The 23,453-nt window shown below is 38.1% G+C and overlaps 1 protein-coding gene across 10 annotated transcripts in view; it reads right to left on the bottom strand.

Annotated features, from left to right (window-relative positions):
• The window catches only part of fryl (furry homolog, like), a 75,500-nt gene that overhangs the window by 17,300 nt on the left and 34,747 nt on the right, over positions 1-23,453 (bottom strand). For 5 of the 10 annotated variants that reach the window (XM_087785273.1, XM_087785266.1, XM_087785268.1 and 2 more), the window contains 41 exons: positions 22,757-22,801; positions 20,551-20,654; positions 20,380-20,488; positions 20,214-20,300; positions 19,968-20,139; positions 19,044-19,176; positions 18,871-18,978; positions 18,553-18,790; positions 18,300-18,473; positions 18,145-18,231; positions 17,697-17,965; positions 16,702-16,906; positions 16,461-16,585; positions 16,153-16,210; positions 15,996-16,087; positions 15,338-15,510; positions 15,100-15,260; positions 14,577-14,687; positions 13,219-13,373; positions 13,036-13,135; positions 12,804-12,972; positions 11,667-11,935; positions 11,460-11,600; positions 11,072-11,240; positions 10,912-10,996; positions 10,055-10,167; positions 9,839-9,989; positions 8,653-8,756; positions 8,401-8,583; positions 7,504-7,705; positions 6,833-6,954; positions 6,565-6,752; positions 6,387-6,481; positions 5,717-6,312; positions 4,878-5,146; positions 3,859-3,999; positions 3,544-3,744; positions 2,685-2,846; positions 2,539-2,613; positions 2,294-2,473; positions 740-940 (listed from right to left, as the gene is read on the bottom strand). In XM_087785273.1, coding sequence (XP_087641399.1) covers positions 740-940; positions 2,294-2,473; positions 2,539-2,613; positions 2,685-2,846; positions 3,544-3,744; positions 3,859-3,999; positions 4,878-5,146; positions 5,717-6,312; positions 6,387-6,481; positions 6,565-6,752; positions 6,833-6,954; positions 7,504-7,705; positions 8,401-8,583; positions 8,653-8,756; positions 9,839-9,989; positions 10,055-10,167; positions 10,912-10,996; positions 11,072-11,240; positions 11,460-11,600; positions 11,667-11,935; positions 12,804-12,972; positions 13,036-13,135; positions 13,219-13,373; positions 14,577-14,687; positions 15,100-15,260; positions 15,338-15,510; positions 15,996-16,087; positions 16,153-16,210; positions 16,461-16,585; positions 16,702-16,906; positions 17,697-17,965; positions 18,145-18,231; positions 18,300-18,473; positions 18,553-18,790; positions 18,871-18,978; positions 19,044-19,176; positions 19,968-20,139; positions 20,214-20,300; positions 20,380-20,488; positions 20,551-20,654; positions 22,757-22,801 — 6,522 coding nt within the window. The remainder of the gene's footprint in view (positions 1-739; positions 941-2,293; positions 2,474-2,538; positions 2,614-2,684; positions 2,847-3,543; positions 3,745-3,858; positions 4,000-4,877; positions 5,147-5,716; positions 6,313-6,386; positions 6,482-6,564; positions 6,753-6,832; positions 6,955-7,503; positions 7,706-8,400; positions 8,584-8,652; positions 8,757-9,838; positions 9,990-10,054; positions 10,168-10,911; positions 10,997-11,071; positions 11,241-11,459; positions 11,601-11,666; positions 11,936-12,803; positions 12,973-13,035; positions 13,136-13,218; positions 13,374-14,576; positions 14,688-15,099; positions 15,261-15,337; positions 15,511-15,995; positions 16,088-16,152; positions 16,211-16,460; positions 16,586-16,701; positions 16,907-17,696; positions 17,966-18,144; positions 18,232-18,299; positions 18,474-18,552; positions 18,791-18,870; positions 18,979-19,043; positions 19,177-19,967; positions 20,140-20,213; positions 20,301-20,379; positions 20,489-20,550; positions 20,655-22,756; positions 22,802-23,453) is intronic. The other 5 variants (XM_087785274.1, XM_087785275.1, XM_087785269.1 and 2 more) reach the window with 4 other exon arrangements.

The following is a 23,453-nucleotide window of genomic DNA, read 5'->3' as shown; positions in this document are numbered from 1 at the left end:
AGTTGAATTTAACATTTCAAATGTTGAAACTTTAATTTTTTTTTAATTAATTGAAATGTTTTTTAAGAATTAAATATATATATTTTAATAATTGAATTAAATGTTAAAAAGGTTGAATTAGTTTTTTATTAAATCATTGAACGCAATAATCTTAACATTAGATAGACTTTATTAATGCCTCTGGAGATCTCCTTCGGGAAATTAGGTTTTCAGTTCACGTCAAAGGTTGATCGATTTATTTTGAATAATTGTTTTAAAGAACTTAAGAATTTAGAATTTAATTAATATATTTTTACAAAGTTTGATTAAATATATATTTTTTTTTTTTTCTAAATTCTATATTTTTTAATTTGAAGCCTTTTGAATTCAGTATTATCTGGTGGCACTATTAAACCAATAATTTTTATGGATTGAGAATATCAAACTATGAGGTAAAAAAAATGTCATTAAATACAACAATTCTAATATAACTTTTTTTTAAAGAAAAAACTGTTCTTGATTTGAAAGAAAATCTCAACATTTGATATATTAAATTCAAATGTTAAATATGCTGATGGCTGATATACTTCCATACCAATGATCTAGTGGCCAAAAGGTGACTGAAGGGGAGGACGACCACCAGGCAAGAAAACAAAGCCCCCAGCCCCTGTTCAAACTGGCAGCTTGCAGGTTCGAACACACACACCATGCCAGTGGGCAGAGGCAGGAGCATGGTGAGACTGACTGAAGTGAGACTTACAAGGCCAGAGCGGGTGAGAATCTGGCTAGCGCTCAGTACCTCCTCCTCAGATGATTCGTCCGTGTCCTCGTGGTTGGTGAGGTTGAGACTCGGCGTGCTGCCGGTGAACTGACACTCCTGCAGAGACGGCGTGTCCCCTTTGTCCATGCTCTCCAGGGAGCGGCGCCGCACGCCCCAGTTGAAGTTGTCCATGCTCTCCCCCTGCAGGACAAGCGAGAGAACTGCAGTCAGAGTCTTTTTCAAGATGTACTTTACACAAAACAAAAATTAAACAAACACCAAAACGCCAACAACACTTCGATATAAGTAAATCACAGAAACACACCACTGAAAAATGGGATGATCTTCAAATTCAAGTTGCATGAGTTGATTTACATCATGCTCTGAATTACACTTAAAGAATTACACTTACATCAAGACTTCACAACCACAGTTAACATTTTCTAGATGTCTCACACCATGTATATTAGAGTGAGTAGAGGAATTTCCTAATAATCATAAAATAATATTGAATATATTTAAAAGAACGAGTCTCTCCAATGTATTCATGGTTTCAACAGTGTTAGTCCACTGCTTCACTTCAAGTGTAGGAGGTTTGGACCAAATCTTGGTTATTACTTCCTTTGCAGCAAATAACATTTTGTCCTAATTCTGATCCTCTTTTTGAACAAATCTTATCCATTTTAATCCCTGGTGTGAAGAAGCCTGAGGGTCATACAAATCACGACTTACCTGTAACTCCTGGTGGGCAAGAGAAAAACACAAGAACACAGTTGTTAGTGCTCAAGACAGACATCTGACAGAAGAGGAGTTAGGACGGATCAGACCATGCTCTTATTTCGTCAAGAGCATATTAGGAAAGGTCAGCTGTCACATTGAACCCAGTCGGAGCCGATACGTCTGGTTTAACCTTTAAGCCTTTTTTAAAATTTAAATCTGATGACTTGAATCATCCATTTTTTTTTTATTATGATAAACATCTAGTTCCGTATCACTAAATCATGCTTCGTCTAACAGATGAAGAAGTTTAACAGTTTACCCTCCAGATGGGTACAAGGACAAACGGTGGACAAAAAGACTCAAATAATTCAAAAATATAACACTAATACATGCTACGAATCTCCTACACTGCAAGTATTTAAATTCTATTAAAATATACATGCTTACTTCTTTCTTTAATTTATGCTTATAAATGTCTTAAAGCCATTTTTTTAAGCGAGTCGTGAATGAAAACTACTTGAAAGGAATTATGACATACCAATACATTGAACTGGTTTTCCTTTTATGTACTTGTGATTGTTCTTTAACTACCTTAAAACTGTTCTGCCCGATTAAAGTAGAATAATCAAATAATCAAATATTTGAAAGCTAAAATCCCATTTATAAACATTTACTAAATGTTGTCAATATAAATTAAGAGGCATCATCCGTTGAAATTGTGACTTTTCCCCTCATAAATGGAGAAGAAAAAAATACAAAAAAAAGCAGAAACCAGGTTCTTCCTAAAAAAGTTTTAATGAACCATTCCCACAAGGCTGTATGAGCTGTTCTCACCTCTGCATCTTCCAACTCCACGTCCAGGAAGTCAAAGTCCTTGAAAACGCCAAACTGCTGCTCACTTCCTGTGTCTTCTCCCAGCACTTCCTCCTCCCTGACCACTTCTTCCACAGTGGGTATCAGACTGGTCTGCTGGTCACCAGAGTCCAGCTCCTCGGTGGGTGAGAAAATCACCTGCTGAGACAAAAGCTGCTCATAAAACAGGACATTACATTTTTATAAAGTATTTGTTTTAGTCTTACGGATGGGTTCTTTGGTATGCCAGACTCTGGACCACAGAGAGACAGAACGTTCATGAGCCGCTCTCTAGTTCTTCTCTGTAAACACATAAACAAACAAGGAGTTACAGAGGATATCAACATGATTGTAGACGTCATATGTTGTTTACCTGGGAAAGTTGAGGTCTCTTCCAGCTGACAGGGACCAGCCCGTTAGAGTTGGACCCCGATGATGTGGAGGATGTACTTCTTGTCACAGCGATCACCTGCGGCTTCCCATTGCGCCCCGCCGCCGTCCGCTGATCGCCATATTTATGGCCAATGATTGGCGTCTATAGAAGCAAAATGTTTTTAGCAAGAATGTATGTTGGTAGATTTGTTTCTTTATTATAGATTCTTAAAGTTGCTTTAACAAAATAAAAAGTTGCTTCAATTAAGAAAAATGTTTTCAATCAAAAAAGCTTCGAATTTAATAATTAAGACACAACTGTCCAACCCATTATTTGGCATAAACATAAAAAGTTAGTTTTAAAATATATTTTCAATAAAAAAAAGTGTTCAAATACTTTTTCTTGGGATTGAACTATATTTTTGGCATCCAAGTCTTTAAAAAAAAAAGTTAAATTAAGAAACATTTTATTATGGCAAATTTATTTGTGGGTGAATCAAGTTTTTTAATATGGCTGAATATTACTTCAATAAAAGTTTTGAATTTTCAATTCAATGTTTTGGATTAAAGGATTTTTTTATTTAATGAAAATGTTGTTCAATTGAATAATTGATAAAGAAATGATCCTTAAGTCTTTATTTTTGCATTCATTTAATTGAAAACGTTATTTTAATTTGTAACGTTTTTCTGATTGAAGTTTATTTTTTTATTGAAGCAACTTTTTCTTTAATAGGAAATGTTTTTGGATTGATGAAACCTTTCTTTGATTGGAGATGGTCTTTATTTAAATAAATAATTGGGGAACAAATTTACCTACATGAGAAGAGAATGACTGAATTAGATACAATTAACAATCTGACCTCTGAGATGTCAAAATGAAAGTCCAGGGTTTTCCCGGGAAGTTCTTTGGAGGCGTTGTTGAATATACGGGTGAAGGCGATCTCAGGAGACCCGCACGACTCTAAACTGTACGTCCGCTGCACGTCGTCTGGAACGACTAGACTTGCTGAGCGAGAGACCACCAGTTTCAGAATGTTTTGGGCTTCCTTCCAATGAGGGCTCTGAATGAAACATCAGTCATAGAGGTCAATTCAAAATAAAAAAATAACACGACTTCATCCTCCTTTTGAGGTTCATCTGGAACAAGAAAACTACTGAGACATGGGAGGACAGACCTGGACGTATTTGCCGATGATTTTCATGATATCCAGGTTGAACTGCTTGACAGGAGCAGCTGACAAGTCAATATGACTCAGAAGACTGTGGATGATCTGCAACAAGGACTGTTGCATCCCAGGAAGTCCCTTCTCCAGCAACTATAACACATTTAAGAGGAGCTTAATCACAAAAGTGTTAAATGCAACCAGGGCCAGACAAAATGTAGTGGATACATGTTGCCTACTGTGAGACTAAAAGTTGCAATATAGGTCTGATTTTTTACATTTTTCCAAGACAATATTTCAATACCTTTTCTCATAATTCCAGCGTTTATGCTGTTGACAACAGACTACTACATTTCACTCTCTCAAATGTGTGGATGTTATTTGTTAAGTATTAACATTTGTAATCTCTACCTTCCAAACTAGTGATACCTTTAATCAGTGTGCAACTGTCAACAATGAATCGGAAAATATCTTTATTTATTATTATTATTATTATACTTATTTTTAGTTGAACATTTTTTGTAATACTTTGTAAATTGAAAGGCTGGATTCTTTTTTTAAATAATTAAATTAAGAAATGAGAATATTAAAAAAAATTATTTCTCCCAAAAAATGTTCAGTTACCATATTTTTTGTGTAGCTTTTTAATTTCATTATAAAAATTAGGACTTGTATGCCGTCACGTGACCATCTGCATGTTGCATGATTGGCTGAAAATTTGATTAAGTAGCGCTGTACTATTATGATTTTGGCTGGTGACACTAATGGAATATAAAATTATAATATTATAACATCTTATATTTAATTTAAAAGGCTACAAATAATTTAAAAAAAGAATATATATATGAATTATTTGAATAAGAATATTGATAAAATATATGTATTTTCTTAATAAACACATTTTGTCATATATAGTTTGATAATAAACCCACAATTTAACTTTTCAATATACAAATGAATTAATCGCTTAATTAAATAATAATTGTAATAAATAATAGGTGTGTTTTTCCAAGGGAGTCAACAGTTGTTACCTCTGCCAGATACGTGACCAGGTTCAAGGTTATCTCAGAGAAGGCATCGTGGAGGTAGCGACAGACGACATTAATCCAGTTGGTGCAGTCGCGGGAGTAACTGTGTGTGCTGTACAGGCTCATCATGTGGGCCAGATTAGATAGAGTGGCCGACTTCTCTTCGGCGCACACTTTGGCGATCTTATCGGCCGTCTCCTTGCAGAAGGGAGTGGGGCTGTCAAAGTGCTGGATGAGATGTGGTAGGAGGCACAGAATATTCAGAGGAAAACCTGTGGAAACACATACAGAGGATACGTTTAGAAAAAAATACCAATACACGCTCGAAATATCTTCTGCGATGAGTAAACCCTAACGTTATGAACTTATTCTTGTAAAATACAAGATTTTGCAAGCTTTTGTGCTTTGACTTTGGTATTTCATTGTTTTAATGCAAGTACATTTTACAACTTTATTAACACTAGACAGTCACAGAAAATTATATTTACAAAAGTCGACAAGAGAAGTTGGCCGATCCATCTAATCACTTTTGGTTGGACTCTGCAAGTTAGAAAAGGAACCAATGGGCCACTTTCTCTGTCTTTAGGTCCTACTGAGTATGGGTGTAAGAAAATATCCATACACTCAAATATCGCTATGATTTTTTCACAATATTGTATAGATATTTAACAGAACTGTGTTGATTTTTGATGAATGAGGACGAGATGATACAGTAGAATGTGGCAGCTTTGAAAGCGGATGTTTGGAGATATGTATTGTATCGCTTTTGGCGCGAGTCCAGGGTAAGAGGAAAATTGAGAGATGATTCATAAAAACTCATCATAGAGTAACTACTGTCTTACCTGCTAATTGTGTGGGGTCCACCAGAGTGAGTCTGGACACACTGATGAGTTTACTGAGCAGATGGATGGTGAGCTCCTGAGTGGACGCAGAGGTGAAGCCCTTCAGGAAGAGCTGCAACAAACCAGGGAAGCTGTACCACTTCAGCTTGGCCTGGACCCTCTCCAGATGTTCCCTGCTGTCTGCCCGGTCCAGAGGTAGTTGGCCTATCAGCTTGTTGAGAAGCCTCAGAGCAAGAAGATACTCAAACTCGTAGTCCGACTCTAACAATGAGGCGGCGATCCAAAACACTGTGGCCATCAGATTGGAAGGATCCACGGGAGGGTTGTGTTCCCCTCCTTGACCGGCCCCTCCGCCCAGCGACGATAAGCTCCGTGTGCGGGCCAAGTTCCCGTGGCTAACATAGAGTCGGTCGGCTATGTCCAGAGTGTTGCTGCGACGGCGGTCCGGTTTCCTTTCACTAATCAAGCTGGCTCTCAGAGAGTTGCTGCGGTTGTGCACATAGTTGTACAGACCGCCGCCGCTGAGGTTCAGCTGCCCCGTGCTCTTCCTGTTGGTGGCGAGCTTGGGGCCAAACAAGTGGTCACCTGAAGAGGTTCTGCAAACAAAGTCCATTTGTAAGCCATGTGTGTTGTCTGATAGTAAGGGTAAAACCAGAAACAAGAGACTTACTGCACTAAGGCGGTGAGAAGGTCACAGTTCTTGAGTGAGTCTGCAAGTGTGTCGATGCCCGACTCTAGAGTTAAAAGTAGTTCTATAACAAAACCCTGCAGAGGGAGTCGAGGAGAAAGAGTTTAGAGAAGCATTGCAACAAACAATAAAACACAATATCTGGTCCACATATACGAACCTGAGCCTCCTCTCCTGGATCACCGACGGTCTCGACCAGCCTGGAGAGAATGTCAGACAACGTGGAGGGAGTCAGCGGCTGCTTCAGTGCTCTGAAGAGCTGGAAGGAGCGGCCGGCGTAATGTCGAGAGGAACACGAGAGGGCCGTTTGTAGAGCCACTTCACTCAGTAAAGACTCCAGCTGGAACTCTGAACAGGCATGAAAGTGACATATTTTCACAGGATTAGGACGAGTATTCAACCTTAACTGTGATTGTCGAAACACACACCTGTCTGAGAGTGATTGAAGACTGTTATGACATGTCGAACAAAAACACTGAGCTGTTCGGCACTCTTGATGTTGGGGTTTTTGGGCGACACATCCTCGTGGTTCCAAAGTGGACCCCGCTTCCTGTAATAAAGAAAACAAACGGATATTAGCAAAGACAAAAATAATTTCAATATTTAATCACACCAGGCTAAAGAAGATCCCTAAACATTCAACACCATGTTGTCAATTTTTTATTTATTTTAAATGTTGTTTATTAAACGCATTGAAATTTGGTTTCATTCATTTTTATATTTAAAGGTAAAACGGTTTGTTTTTCTTCATTAAAAAAAGAATATTATCATGGATGGTTTTTAAAAAGATATTTTTTTGCAAAAACGGATTCAATTGTTCTAAATGTCAATTTTTTTTTCATTTGTGGCCTTTTAATTCAATATAAATATATACATTTTAATTAAATTATTTAATAAAAATAAATTAAACCGTTTAATATATAAATTATTTAATTTAATTATCAAAAAATAAATCAATGTTTAAAAAAACACAATAATTCAATAAAAAATTAAACATTTCAACATTGAATATTCTGAGTGGAATGATATACTTCCATAAAATATCCTTGTCAGACATCCTGTGGGAATCATTTTTTAACTACAGGGATGATCTTCTCACCTGGAGGTGATGAACTCGATGAGGGACTTGACCTTCTCGTGGTGCTCTGCAGCAGCATCCACTTCACCGATAAGTGAGGGGGAGAGATGAGACAGAACACTTCCTCCAACTCCGAGACTGATACTGGAGGAGGTGGAACTTGAACTCAGACCGGAGTCAGTCATCGGCGACGGTTGACATTCAGGCAAAACCTCCGGCATTCCTGTAAAACACAGAAGCAGAAATATATGTTATCCTTGCTTTAATCTGTGACTTGCTATGGAACGAGAGACCTGGCAACTAAGGTTTCTGAAACGTTTTCTTTGTGCGTGCAATTTTAGCAGTGTTCACCAAACCTTGTAATTTAATTTAATATTTATTATATTGAAAGGTTTCATTAGTTTCAATACAAAATAAAAAATTAAAATAGTTCCCAACGATACCAACATTTATATTAAACTTTAGAGGCTACAAAACTAGAAAAATATTTAATTTAGAACATTGATTAAGAATATTTTAAATTAGAATAACAATTTGTATTAAAAAAAAAAGGTTAATTTTTAAAATATAAAAAAGTTGTTTTATTAATTATTTTAAAAAAGGAATTTGATGATTTAAAAAAAATATTTAAATAAAAAATAAAATAAAGATAAAACAATTTCAAATGCTAAATTCATCCATTCAATCTCTGATGGTGTGATATACTTTACCTCCACAAAAGGTGTTTGTTATAGTTAAGTTTATAGTAAATAAGTAAATAAACCTGTAAACAAGTGAAAATAAGTAAGACACAAACTCTATACGATTCATTTTTACTGTTTTTATCCGAAGGTCTGTCTAAGAATATAATACAACATTAAACAAGTCTGCAATGCAAAAAATAAAAAAGGTTGAGTACCCCTGTTTTAAAGAACCCACCTGTCAGATTCAACTGTGGAGTCACGGGCTTCACTGTCAACACTCTGGGCTCGTTGAACTCTCTGTTGCGCAGAAGCACCATAGCCACGGACTGAACGTTAGCGTTAGCTCCATGAATCACCAGCAGGTGCAGCAGGAGACGTTTGCAGTGCTCGTACACCTCCGGGTGCTGGTGATCAAACCCTTGGTAGAGAGAGAACGTTTGTTAAAGAAACACGTCTGGATGATGAAGCTCAAGTTAGAAACACCAACCGATGAAAATGGCATGCAGCAAAAGATGCAGGTAGGACGTCCACTCCACTTTGACTCCATGGTCCACAATCAGGTCTGTTAGGAGGATGACGGCAATGTTGCATCTGAAGAAGACACCAGAGATATCAGACTGTGCAGCTCCCACAGGTCAAGCCAAAATGTGATGGAAAGAAAGTTATATTAAGAGCTCATACAATATGGAAAACAAAATTACATTTTTAGCTGTTTAGATATTCTACTCTTCATTAGGGCCACATAAATACAGTCAAAGGGTCGCATGTGGTCCCAGGCAGAAATGCCCATGTCGGCTCTTGACACATGGTAAAAAAAAAAATTCTTCCAGCAGCTTGTGTTTTTTTTCTGTTATTACTCAAAACTAGAACATTTTTTCACAAAAATATTCCATCCTTGAAATTTTTTTTAAGTAGTTATTTGATGTTAATGCTTTTTTGTGTTCTTGTCTCAGTGATTAATTTGAATTAAAGTACATTTTATTTCTGATATAATTTTTTCTTAAGAAAAAATGTAATAATACTTTTTTTCTATATCAAGTTTTCTATTTAAAAATAAATATATTGGTTGAATCAAATTGAAGGATTTTTTTTTCGTAATTAGAGGTTTGTATTGTCAAAAATCTGTAACTACGTATCATATCGCAGTACAGTGGCAACAATACTATATATGGTGAGACTGTAGTAACAAGGATATATTTGTAGTATTGTCGAGTACTTAACTCTGATGTTGCAGAGTTTACAGACCACATGACTCTTGATGAAGTCGTAACCGCTTTCATTTGTTTTGAAACCAAAATATGTCCAAAAAGCAGAGTCGACTGTGTCCTCTCGTCCTCAGTCATCCCCGGGATGTCGGGAGATTTCATCGACAATTTACCTGTAGATCATAATGACTTCTGCCATCTTACGGCCGGAAGTTTCATTGCGACACATAAATTAACAAAAGCTGTGAATATTTGTATGTTAATTGTAAATGGATAAAAAATATATATATAAATGCAGTGCTGTTGAATATTAAAACATTACAATAATTAATCATTATAATTGGTTTAGATATCTTCTTACACTGCTTTTTGTAATGGTATAACATGTGTGAAAGTACCTCTCTATCTCAAGTCTTTAACTCAGAATCAATAGTAGAGAAAAGTAAAGCCCAGAGGTCAAATGATCACCTGTGCAAAGGCACCGCAGGAGCACTGGTCTCAGGTAGATAGTCCACCAGCGGAGACCAGCAGCCTCCAGTTGGTGGGAAGGGCAGAGGCTCTGGCCGATCATGATCCATCACTTTCAGGCGCCAGTTTGCATAGAGCGGCATCGAGTCACCTGGAAAGCAGTAAACAAGCATTTGAAACAGTTTGAGTCGCCTCGAGTCAAGATCCTGGTCTTACTCTTCTCTTCTTCGTAAGATCCTCCAGAGCTGCTGCTGTAACGAGACTCCAGGCGGTGATGTTGGCGGTTCAGGTTTGTGTTCAGGCCACTGTAGATGTCCAGGTGTGTGTAACTGGAACCACAGAAAATGACGACAATGATGCAAGGGAGTTATCCAAGGCCACTTATTCATGGTCGCCACTTCCTGTTGGTCTTTGGACTTGGTCTCATCTCTTTCTCAGGTTCTCTACAGCATATGTGCTGTGATTATTTTTCTCTACTTCATCGACACACAACTCAAACTTTGACCTAGACTCCAATATAATCTTCCATATTCTTTTTTATATTACTCACAAAATTCTTGGTAGTTTCTTGACTAAACGTATATGTTTAACTTTATATACAGATATAAGTAATTTTCCAGATATGGGGAAGTCTGTAGTAAACTGATGTTAGATGTTAAATGCATGATTTTAACATTCAAAATTTAAGAAATTGTTGGTTTTTTTCATTACGGAATTATTCAATTTGTATATTGAAATGTTTAATTTTTTTTCACTGAAAAATTGAATAATTTATAAATTTAACATTTTTAGAGCTTTATACACTTATTCCAATGATTATAACATCTATTTTATAAACTGTAATGTACCCTTTGAATTCAATATAAACATGTTTGTATTAAAATGCCAGCATTTTTAAACTATACATATTGCACAATTAAATTGTTTAAAATTCAATACAAGACACATTCAACCTTTTAATCTAGTAATGCAATCAAACGAGAACTTCTGATGACCACAAAGCACCTTCAGGTCAGGTCATGAAGTCAGGTCTAGCATTACAATGAGATAAGGAATATTGTTGGATTTTGTACCCGTCCTCCAGGTTGGAGTCTTTTATCTTGCCGTCATGGTGACCATCGTTTGCTGGCACCATGGTGTTGCTGCTGGAAATGGTTTCTGGAGGAAGATATGAACAGTTCATAAAAAGTGTCTGTGAGATTAGAAACAGAAGACAAGAGAGCATTTATGAACCTGAGGTAACAGAGGGAATCTTGTAACTGGAGGTTATGCGGTAATATGGCGGGTTGTCCATGTGTGTGACGGCCGAGTTGACGGGATCCATCAGCTCCAGTTCACACATTAGCTCCTCGATCAGCTGCATAGTTTTATCTCTGCCCAGGTAGACCACCACACGTTTGACCTGAGGAGAGGTTACAAGTCCGAAATGTATGATAACGTTACTCTGCGAGTATTGGTCTGTGACGAAGCCTCGCAGAGAAATACTTCTACGAAGCTGCACTATATTTATTTACAAATGTACCATTTTTCTAAACGGTTATGATTTATTTTCTGTTCACACATGTACAGAAGACGTTGACATCACTATTTGACATGCATGTTTGGAAATCTCTTCACTCACGTAGGACAGAAGGCTGGGGTCACTGTTGACGCCTGACATGCTTATGAGGAAGTGCAGTATAATTTTGAGGTTCTTGGGCCAGCTGTCTGCCAGAGTTGTCCACACATTCTCGATCTCCGACCAGGCAAACTCATCCCCGTACTGAAACACGTTTTAAATAATGAGTGAATGATTCAAAGTCAAACAGTTTTCATAAGGCGTCCTCACCTTGGCGGTCATGAACATGAGGTTGTTAAGCACCATGGTCGTGGCACGAGGGGATCCCCATCCTTCGCCACGGAGCCAACGTCTGCTGTTGACCATCATCATCTCCTGTTCACGTAACTCCTCGTCCTCCTCGACACTGCAGCCTTCTTCTGGCCGCCGTGATGTGGGTTTAAAGTCCACTAATTCGATGTTGTTCATCCACGGAAGCAAGTAGTGCAGCATCACTTGACGACCACCAGGGTGCGCTGTCTGGATTCGCTGGCTGACCTCTGCAGTAAGAAAGATTCACATTAGGACTGAGGTTTTCTCTGTTAAATCTTTACCATACTTAATGGAATGTGTGTGTGTGTGTGTGTGTGTGTGTGTGTGTGTGTGTGTGTGTGTGTGTGTGTGTGTGTGTGTGTGTGTGTGTGTGTGTGTGTGTGTGTGTGTGTGTGTGTGTGTGTGTGTGTGTGTGTGTGTGTGTGTGTGTGTGTGTGTGTGTGTGTGTGTGTGTGTGTGTGTGTGTGTGTGTGTGTGTGTGTGTGTGTGTGTGTGTGTGTGTGTGTGTGTGTGTGTGTGTGTATATAAACTTTCTTTTATAGTATAGACATTAAAAGTTCCATTAAATTGAATTATGTATTGCATGAAATGTTGTTAGAGCCAGTTAATGATTTGTATTGCGAGTACCACTTGGAAGCCCCAGTAGGGGGCGCTTTGGACCTTTTGAAGCCAATTGAACGTCACTTCATGTCATGTTAGGTTTACATTTTCTTTCATTCATTATTTATTCCTTTAATTTTGGTTCTCCTTTTTATTCTTCGATCTCCTTCATTCTGCCTTACTCCATCTCTCGCTCTTTCTTTCCATTTATTCTTCCATCTTTTTCTTAATACATCTCTTTACTTCTTTCTTTGTCTTTCTTCCTGCCCTTATCTATTGTATCCTTGCACTGAACCGTTTAATAGTAGAGCAGCAAAGCTGAAGACCAAGATGGCCACCTGACCGACTGGCCACTATCCACTTTACCAAAAAAATATCCTGTTTTATTTTTTTTAATTACAGGCGATAAACATGATTTAGAGTATATTTTTTTTAGATGTGTGCGCTGACACAACAATGACTGTCACAGAGGAAGTTAGACATCATGGTGCTGACCTGAGAAGATGGGAAGAGTGAGCTCTGGGTATGTTCGTGCCAGTTCTTCAGACAGTTGGTAGTAAGAAACAGAGTAGAGGTGTGGCAGAGGAGAGGGATGAGTCAAAATGCCGTCCGTTCTCAAGATCTCCAACTTGTGGGCGTAACGGAAAAGCTTGGCTTCAAGGATCTGTGGAACAGAAAATGAGAGATGAACTCTAAATATTCTCATTCCCAGATCATCATGTGTTACTTGTAACAGCTGCATGGACGCCTCGTAGATATCTCTGGACGAGTCGGCTGCTTTGAACAGAATCAGGTTCAGCAGCACCACAGTGTCGAACTGGTAATCCCTGCGAGAAACGACAAATACAAAAATGTGATCAATGACTGACTTCACCTCTATCAACAGACATTAGTTGTTGATGTGACGAACCTGTTGTGAAAGACGTTGGCAATAGCCCTGAAGCAGCCGGCAGCCACTCGGCGAGAACCGGTGTAGCAACGGTCCACGGCCCAGAACATCAAGTTGCTCTGGTCTGGATTGAGCTCCAGCAGCAGCATCACAGCTTCACAACCCAGCTGGTGAACCTGAAGAACATCAAATCAAATTAAGACAAACTCAATTTAGAACATCCTTTTGTTTATTCTTTTAATTCTTTAAGTTTTCCCATCATATTAAGTTCTTTATTTGTCCCCAACTTATTCAGTCTTGCCGGGCACGGTAGTACATTCACAGCATGTATGAGGCCTGTGAGGAAATTTATTTTCTATTCCGGAGTTGTAAAATGTAAAATCCTCCTGCAGCATTCCTAATCACCACTAGGTTATGCTCCCGTATCGGGACGTGCACCTGGGTGACCTCAGGATACCGGGCAGCTCTAATGCACCTAAAGAAGTTTTGATTTTTGTTTGTATAGTTGACCTCACTGTGCATTGTACATTTGCCATTGTAGTGCGTCAATACAAAGTTATATTTTTGAAGCTTCAAAACAGTTTACAAGTAAATGCTTATTTATAAAGTAATTATATCACCAGGTCAGAGGTTGAAAATGTGTTTTGCGCAATATATTTATCCATTTAAATAACATTTATATAAATGCTTACATAAATAACTACAGCAATAAATTTAACAAATAAAAATGGACAACCAGCAGCAAAACAGGAGTGCACAATATACGTTATCTGGATATGAATAATTGATATTTATGCGTTAAATCTTTAAGGGGCTGCCGACTAAGAAATATATTAGGTCTTCTATGTCAAACTCAAGGCCAGGGGGCCAAGTTTTGACTCAAAATCAAAGTAGACTAATGTTCATGTTATGAGATGTAAGATGTCTGTGTATAAGGTAAAATAAGGGACAGACAATATAAAGGTAAACAATATGAGTAAAACTGTTGACTAAGAAAATACCCAATAAAAATTGAAGTAATCTGGGTAAACATCGCAAGCGCTTCCAGAGGTCTACTGTCTACACAAGAAGGACATTAGAGACGAGCAGCATGGAAGTAAATGATGTTTTTAAGCGTCTTTTTGGAGGAAGAAGAACCTAAGCTCCAGTCTCTACATTAAAACAGACTTACATGTTTGTCTATAGCTTTAAAAAGGAACTCATTACTCTGAAAATAATTTCAAGCCTTAGTCTAGATAAGGTGGTAAAAATGAGTGATTAAAGTGATAGTTCACCCCAAATTCGTCAAAGTACTTTTAATCCTTCTAGTCCATTTATTTATATTCTGATCAAAACCAAGTGTCGTTTTACAGATTGGACTTAGTGTACGCAGTGTTTACCTTCCTGTCCTGAGAATCCAAGATGTTGTCGAGCCACTTGTAGAGGTAGCCATCAGAGGAGAGGCCAACGTTGTCAGCAACAGGCCCACAGCACAAAACTGCAGACATGGCCTACAAAAAAACAAATTAGGACTCTTTATGTCATCAGAGCACAGACTAAACCTTCCAAAACAGAGGCAATAGTTTTATACTGACGTCTAAATATATATTTATGTACTTTATATTAACTGTGTTTTAACAAGAGTCCTTGACTCTGTTGATGTTGTACTTACAGAACACATGACTATTGACAAAGTCTTAAGGGCTTTTATTTGTTTTGAAACCAAAATATGTCCAAACATCAGATTTATAAGCTGCTGGAGTTGTATCCTCTCATCCTCAGTCATTAACAGGTGTCATTATTCCTTTCGCTACAGAGGATGCAATGACTGATATTTATAGATGTTAATTATAAAATAAATGACATTAATACGTTCTTGTGTCCAATGGTGTAAATACTTAGATAGATTTGGGATATTAGTACCTTGAGTGCACAGTACTGATGCCGGTTGATTTGCATATTCCTGTCACTGTAGCGGTCCAGAGGGGTGAACATGATGCTGAAGGGACCGGCCCAGTGGCTGAACAGCATGAACAGACTGTGTCTCAGAGACTGCTGGGGGAAGATGGTTCTCCTCTGGTGCACTGGAGACAACATTACAAATGATATAAAAGAGGTGATGCAACGCGGTGGAGAAAGGGTCAAGAGTGAAAATATCTACCTGGAACGTTCTGAATGATATTTGCCACAAGTGCACTGAAGTGACAGCGAATGTCCTTGAGTGTGTCGGAGTCCTTGTCGTTTTCTGCCTCCAGCAACTGTCTGGTCATATCAACATACTCGAGTAGTGTTCCGTTCAGAGAGTGGCTCTCTCCGTCTAAACCTCCGCTGGCTCTGTCAGAGAGAAAGGGAGGGTTAGAGCAGAGTGTTTCTTTCGAAGTATAAGTTATATTTATTGAAGTATATTAATGTCTTCAGAATATTAAATGATTGGATTTAATGTTAAAATGTGGAATTTTTGATTCTAAAAAAAATGTATTGATGTTTTTTTCATCATTGAAATAGTTTATGAATTATTGAATTCAATTATATATTTTCAAAATCAATTTGTTTAAGTTTGTGTACCGAGCTACTTGACACTACTTTAGGCCAATCATGAAACACGCAGACAATCATGTGAAAACGTGGAAGCAAGTGATCAAGTTGCTCTGTACCGTTCTCTTTTTTGGAGCTACAATTATACCAACATTTGCATTTTAAATTTAAGTGGGTTTAAATTAAAAAATATATATTTAATTAAGAACATTTCAATATTCTGATGGCAGTAATATAATTTCATATACTCTATATATTTTTTTAAAACTTCTTGTATTCCATACATTTGGCTGACGACACCAGCATCAGCCAGAAGCTCAAATATTCGGACCAGCTGGACTCTGAGGATGTCCCGACGCCTGCGTCGCTTCATGTTCTGCGGATGGAAATAGTTCATCGCTTAGAGCTGCTCTACACTTCTCAAGCTGAAAAAAAACTTACTTCAGGTCTTCTTTCCAGAGCTTCCTTTATGATGGGGTTCAGCTCCTCCAACAACTCTCTGAATAACACAAATTTGAATGGATCACTGCATCACAGTCAAGTAAAGACTAGGGGGGTGTATCAACTGTAGCCACACAAAAATGAACAAACGCAGTGACTATTTGCATGAATTTAAAAGAAAAAAAGGTTTTATACCAATACAGTGCTGTTGAATAACCATAGAGTAACATTCAATTAAATATATCGATCTATCAGAGTATCTTTATTTTCCCACACCCCCAGTAAACACTGTGGTCGACTTGGTTTACCTGAAAGCCAAAGGGTTGGTCCTGCCAAGCCCCAACACCAGAGACTCTGTGATATCCATGCTTTCAGATCGCATCATTGGAACAATGTGTTTGAACAGGGAGGAGAGCGAGGGGGTGCCGACAATCTGGAGACACAAACATCCGTTCGTCTACGTCTTTTATACAATATTGAAATGTCACACTTGATGTCAAAACTACTTCCATCGGGCCATTATTGGAGCAAGCAATTGGTTTTCCTCACCTTTGAATCGTAACTGTAGCTGCCATCCGGCGTGGACGCCAGCGTCTCGGCCAGAGAGGAGCGGACAGAGCCAGATGTGGAAGACGAGCACATGGATGAGGACGAGGAGGCGGAGCTGCAGCAAAGGATCAGATAGTTCCTCCAAAGCCCAACGTAGGAGTCGCTGCTGCTCAAACTGTTGACCTTCTTGGCGTTGATGGGGCTACTGTGAGAGGGCAGATTTTTTCTTTATTCACAAACACAGAATGGTTTTACATGGATGTCTTATGACACAAAAAAGTTCAGTCTATGAATATCGGTATTTTTGTGATATCATATAATACAAATACAAGACATCAATTATGTTCACTTGACAAACATTAATGATCAAAGGAAATGGATAAATTTAGCATTTTGTAACATCAATAAAAAAAATAAAAAAATAAAACAAACATAGATTTAGGTTTGTACAAATATTGTGTTCAGTGAAATATAAAAGTATGAATAGAGACAGAAATAATAAAAAATCTCCTCTCTGCTCCTTTTCAATTTCAAATATATCTTGTTTGATCAACAAAAATATTGTTGGAATAAGTTAACCATTGTTTGATTTTAGGTGTAATTTGGTTACTGTAAATACTGATGTTTGAATGTATGTGAATATTGTTTAGTGTTGAAAATTGTTTAAATACAGATTGAAAATAATTGAATACAGATATAACTGACTACAGTTGAAATTGTTTTACCTTAAATACAGTTGAAACATGTATGAATATTGTTTGATTAGAGTTGGAAATTGTCTAAATACAGATAATAATCGTTTTCCGGATTTCCGGTCATAATTTAGATAACTTCAGTTCAAAGTTCTATGATTGTATGTGAGCGAAGTATATAAAAAGTGTTCCATTGTTTAAAATCTTCAAATTACTAAAACAAGGTGAGATTAAACAATGAATATACATACTTGTAAATCAATAAAACTAAATACACTAAGCAGTGTTATTGTGAGAACATACTTGATGTCAACTTGTGGGGACAGCAGCTGTAGTCTGGTGTAGGCAAACATCCAGGCGTAGTTGAGGGCTGTGGGGCAATGCTTGGGGAGGTTTTCTTGTCGTAAGTAGCTGGACAAGCTGATGACCCAGGGGTCCTGGCCTTGAGTGACATGGGCAAACACCCAGATATGAGAGGGGCTCACAACATCGAACTGGTGGCTGATGGGTGAAGAGCTCCACTCTGCCAGAGACTGTAGATCAATCCCACTGGGGCAGTAGAGCAGGTTGGTCTGGAAGGAAGGCGGAAAGAAAACAGTTGATATCAGCAAAGAAAATGCAATTTGTGTAGTTACTGATGAAAAAAAGTTTTTCATTACAGTTGAAAATTATTAAAGATGAAAATAACTTCATCTTTCAGCAAAACGCTCCAAGTCATTTGCCATGTGTACCAGAGAGAGTAAACATGTACCTGGTCAGCTCCAGTGAGGTGGATGAAGCTTTCCAGCACTGATGCACTCAACCTATCCATCACATCAATGGCCAACTCTTCGTCTCCCTGTGGAAAGTTCAGGAAACATTGTAGTTGTGAAAACCACAAATACATTTTCAAAGAAGGTCCATCACCTTAGCGATGCCCAAGGCTGCGTGGAGAGCACGGACTTCCTTCAGGACGTTGACGGCGAGCCTCCGTGTGGCAGGGCGGCAGCTGCAGAGTACCATCACCGCCAAACCTTCCACCACGTGGAGGACCCCTAACGAAGAACGCTCCAAGGACAAGGAACGGCGACTGCTGGAACCCTGTTGAATCGAAAAAAGACACAAATAATAAACCAAGAGGCATTTCTTGTAGTCAGAATCATAAGAACACAATGCTAACCTGTGGGTCGTGGCTCTTGTTGCTGCTCTGCACCGCCTGCCGCCATTGACTGATGAGCTGCAGCAGCATCTTCACGGCGTTGTCCAACAGCGTGGGGTGAACGTCCGTCACTTCTCGTACAATGAAATAGACGAAACCTGAGAGCACGTCCTCCCGCCACTCCTGGAAGTCCACCATCAAAGCCTGGAGCGTGGTGAAGGCCAAACCTCGGAGCTCCTCGTCCATGTGGATGGTCAATCTGGGATTCAAACCAAGGAAAAGAAATTGATAATAGTTTGGAAAAACTGCAATAGTCAAGTCAAGAAGAGTGAAACACACTTGGCCAAGAGCTCAATGAGGTCTTGGCGGCTCATGCCGTCTGGTATCAGCCGAGGTATGGCAGCCACACACGTGCGGAACAGATCGATCTTTGGCTTCCTTTCTCCTCTAAGGAAGAAACAAGGTGTAAGTAATCTGTGATAGTCGGTGAGACTGTCAGCAAAGCAGCGTACGTGATCATGTCCTCTGGCTCCTTGTTGGACATCTGAACGTTGGTCATGCTCATCGATCGCCCCACTTCTTTGTCCAGGTGTCTGAGGATGTTGTCCAAGGCCTTCCTGACTTGTGGGTAGTACATGGACATGCCTGGAAACCAAAGTTATTCTTCTTGTTGAGCCAAAAACATCAGTGAATAATACTGATAATAAATCCAATAACCAAAGAACCTTAAACTAAAGTATAGACATAAATTACATTAAAATATAAACGGTCTTTAGCAATACATACATATCATACACAATATCCAAACACAAGGGAACCCTGCTTTACCCATACAAAAACACAATTTGATTCCAAATATAAAAGTGAAAATACAATTTATAAGCTTTAAAAGAAAATAAACGATACTGAATAACAAATGTCATTCAGTCATGGACATGTCATGGACATGCCTGGAAACCAAAGTTATTCTTCAGAGTTCTCAAAGTTTAACTAAAAAAGATTTAACTAATGACTATTGGTGAGGCCACAGGAAACTGTATCATGATAACTCCTCAACTGAGTTTTCATTCTGAAACTCCACTAGATGACAGTCTCCCTTTCAGAGTTATACTACAGAGTGTCGAAGAGCAGTACTACGGTTCCTCGGAGAACAGTACTACAGAGACTCACAGAGCAGTACTACGGAGCCTCGCTTCGTAGCTTACATTAGTCGTACTGAAAGGTTTTGACAGATATTTGAGCATGTACCACATAAAATCAGTTTTAACAAATACAAGCAGTATTGATACATTTTCCCCTCGTAAACCGAAAAATACGGTAGTAGATCAGAGCCAAAGACTAGAAAGAGAGGGCCATCTAGTGGTCTTTCAAAATGAAGACACGTCCACTGTTTCATGAAGCCTCATCAACATTCATCTAGATTTAACCAAACCTACCTATGACTTTGGCCTCTTCATCCGTAAGGGTGGTGTTGAGGAAGATCTTTTTGACACGTAGTGTGTTGCCAGAGGGCATGATGATGCCGGTGGTTGGCATGGGAGGCTCTCCGTCCTTCTGCTGTAAACTGTCAGCGATCACCAGAAACGCCCGCAAACCAATATTCATCCTCTGAAGAGTCAAAACATTGCAAATAAGCCATACCACACAGGAAGTGGAGAACCAGGAAGGAGACAGAAACCTACCTCTGGATTTATGGTAAAAGTTTTGTGGGACTTGCCCACACACAGGAGGTCGTAGATGATCTCCTTCATAGCAAAGTCCAGTCTTTCCTGTCAAAAACAAACAGCAGGTTCAGCGGTTTATTCTACACATCCGCTTGAGCTGTCCTATGTGCAACACTGGTGATACCTGAGCTATGAACTGGATGATCTTGACGAAGATGTTCAGGGGGGTGTCCCGGGGGACCACGCTGCGAGAGCCTTTGGGGAAAAGTGCTGAAACGATGCTGAGAAGTCGACTAAAGGGTAAAAGATACTTGGTCAGAAATCAAGCTTAAGTCGACGAGAAGTCGTAACTGACCTCTGAGTGACGGTGTTACTTTCACACTTGATCCTGATGATGTACACCCACAGCAGTCTGTAGAGTGACTCCAGGGCCACACGGGACATTTTCGGGTCTTTGTTCTAAGAAAGTAGGGGAAAACAAGTTACTTATTTTAGTGCTGTAGAATTGTTTCTGCATTGTCGCCGAGATTTATTTTTCTAGCAAGAAAAATGTTTATGAAAAGATAATTTAATTAATTTATAATTTAAATTCTACAGTCTAAAGATTTTTCATTTATTTTAATTAAAACGCAATTTATTAGTTTTATCTTTTGTTTCAAGTCTTTTTATTTATAAAAAAGACATTTAAAAATAACGCAACATAAATATATGTAAGAAAATGTACAAACAGAGATTATGAAAACTTTGTCAACCCCCAAAAGATGTTACTTACCTGTAATTAATACACAAGGATCATAGCCTACTTATAGTTTAAACTATTCACACAAGCGGACAACATTCATTAAACTGACTATAACAAGACGTCTGATTAGAAAACTGTCTTCCTAAACATCTGTTTTTTTTGCTCTACCAAACACATCAGCTTTCTTTCCTTAAGCATCCTTTTTTTGAAGTTTCTGTTTAAGTGTCGGAATCCATAATCTGTTCCTTACAACAATACATATATATATAATAAAAGGAAGACGAAGATGGGCTGGAGATATGTTTACCTTATTGCACAGCATTAGTTACCTGGGACTTATATGTTAAATTTGTTATGTGCAAATTAAATAAAAATATTGCAGATTCCTTCGAGGAGACCTTTTGTATAAGACGTTTAAAATTGTCACCAGGGAAACAAGCTGTATGGCTTGTGAGTATAATATCGGTCAGAGAAACATATTTCAGAACACGGAACAATAAAAGCTAATGAAGCCAGGAAGCCAATAAGCGAATGTTCCCATAAATGTCAACGAAAAGGAAACCTTATAAGAATGATGTTAACAGCGCAAAGAACATTCTCAACGGTATCAACAATATTATTCCTGTCTGTGACACCAAACACAAAGGTCAATGGAAAGTTTTGATGTTTGCGAGCCAAAAACATCAGTGAATAATACTGATAATAAATCCAATAAAGAACCTTAAACTAAAGTATAGACATAAATTACATTAAAATATAAACAGTCTTTAGCAATATATACATATCATACACAATATCCAAACACAAGGGAACCCTACTTTACCCATACAAAAACACAATTTGATTCCAAATATAAAAGTGAAAATACAATTTATAAGCTTTAAAAGAAAATAAACGATACTGAATAACAAATGTCAACGTGTCACAGAGGGTAAATTCAATATGGCTTAACTGATCAGTACATTTATAAAACAATAATATCACAAGATTTAATACATATTTACTCCTTAGAAACAGGATCACTTTGGATTTCAACAACTCTAGGACGGGGAAAATTAAACCTTTACACCGACACCTGATGGAAATGAAGGGAATAGGCGAACAGCACAGGGGAGAAAATGGGAAATAGGTAAATGGGAGTTCCAAATAGGTATTTCTTAAGAGGCTACATATAAAGCAATCGCAATAATAGAAAACGTCTTGTTGTAGTAATTGCTGAGCCGTCAATGTAGATCATGCGCGAAAATTCTAGTGTTGTGCTGAAATTGTTATATATTGGCAGGAAATGCATGAAATTATCTTGGGGTCAAAATGTCCACGTTCAACTTCAGTGTTATATCCGAGCATGGATTTAAATAGTGTATGCAAGGAAGACTGATGTCTGTTTTAAATCGTTTTTGCAGCATCTAAAAAGGCTATTATGAAAACAAGGCACAAGATATAATCACCTACATCTGAAGAGTGGATTCATTATATTTAAAGAGTTTGAAATGGAATTGTCGACTCATAAAACAAGGACACAAGAAGAGAAATGCAACTCCAGTGGTCCGTCGCCATATTGCAGTTCATCTTCCGTGATCACACAGTGAGAGCGTCAACTATAGATACCTCTAGAAGTACTATAACATAGCCATCACATACGGCTAATTAACATCAACAAACACAAAGGTCAAAACTGCCTTTAACAATCAAACTAAACACAACTTCCTCAGTTAACAACCAAAGTCACATATTGAGGTGTAAAAAAGGGAACCTAAAAGCACACTATGACCAGGCTGGAACACATCAGCAGGCAGGTCACCGACACACAAGATCTTACCTGCAGGGTCTCAATCTGCTTTCGGATGCTGTTGTTAGACGGCATCTGGGGCAGGTCAGTGTGAGAGCAAGACCCAGTGACAGGGGTTTGGGGAGGAAGACATGCAAGTTTACAAAAATGTAAAAACAAAAGAATTCTGAAAGAGTTTTTTTTTTTTATTCTTATATATCCAAATAATGAATTGTGCATTTTATTGAATTGATTTATTTGCCGAGTGATTTAGTTGGAAATTTGCTCATCTGCAAAACAGAAATTAAAAGTGCAACAGAGAGGAAGTAAGAGGGGTGAATAGAAAGGAATGATGGGTTACAGCTAAAAGTAAACCATGATAGAAATTGAGAACCTCATCATTTGAAACAAATCAAATGTGTGTAATAACAACTTAAATAACATTAAAATAGAATCTTTGTATACGGTTTTACAATTGGAAGGTTAATCAGAAATAAAAAATATATACAGTTGATCCTATAAAGTTGAAAATTGAGGTACTAGGACTTGATTTTGGATTAACAAAGATTAATTAATTAAGATATATTAATTGACATTTTGTTGATCAAGTATGCACGTGCATAGGTGTGTGTGTCTCCTGTGTGTATGTGTGTTTGTTTATGTGCATGCGTGTGTCTCTGTACCAAGTGTGCGTCTCTGGTTAGTGTGTGTCTACTAAACATATGTTTAAGTAAAATAAAGATTGACG

This window comes from Callionymus lyra, chromosome 2 (assembly GCF_982586985.1).
Source record: "Callionymus lyra chromosome 2, fCalLyr1.hap1.1, whole genome shotgun sequence".
Taxonomy (NCBI): Eukaryota; Metazoa; Chordata; class Actinopteri; order Syngnathiformes; family Callionymidae; genus Callionymus; species Callionymus lyra.
Note: the sequence above shows the minus strand (reverse complement) of the source record. Positions and strands in the feature narration are given on the sequence as shown.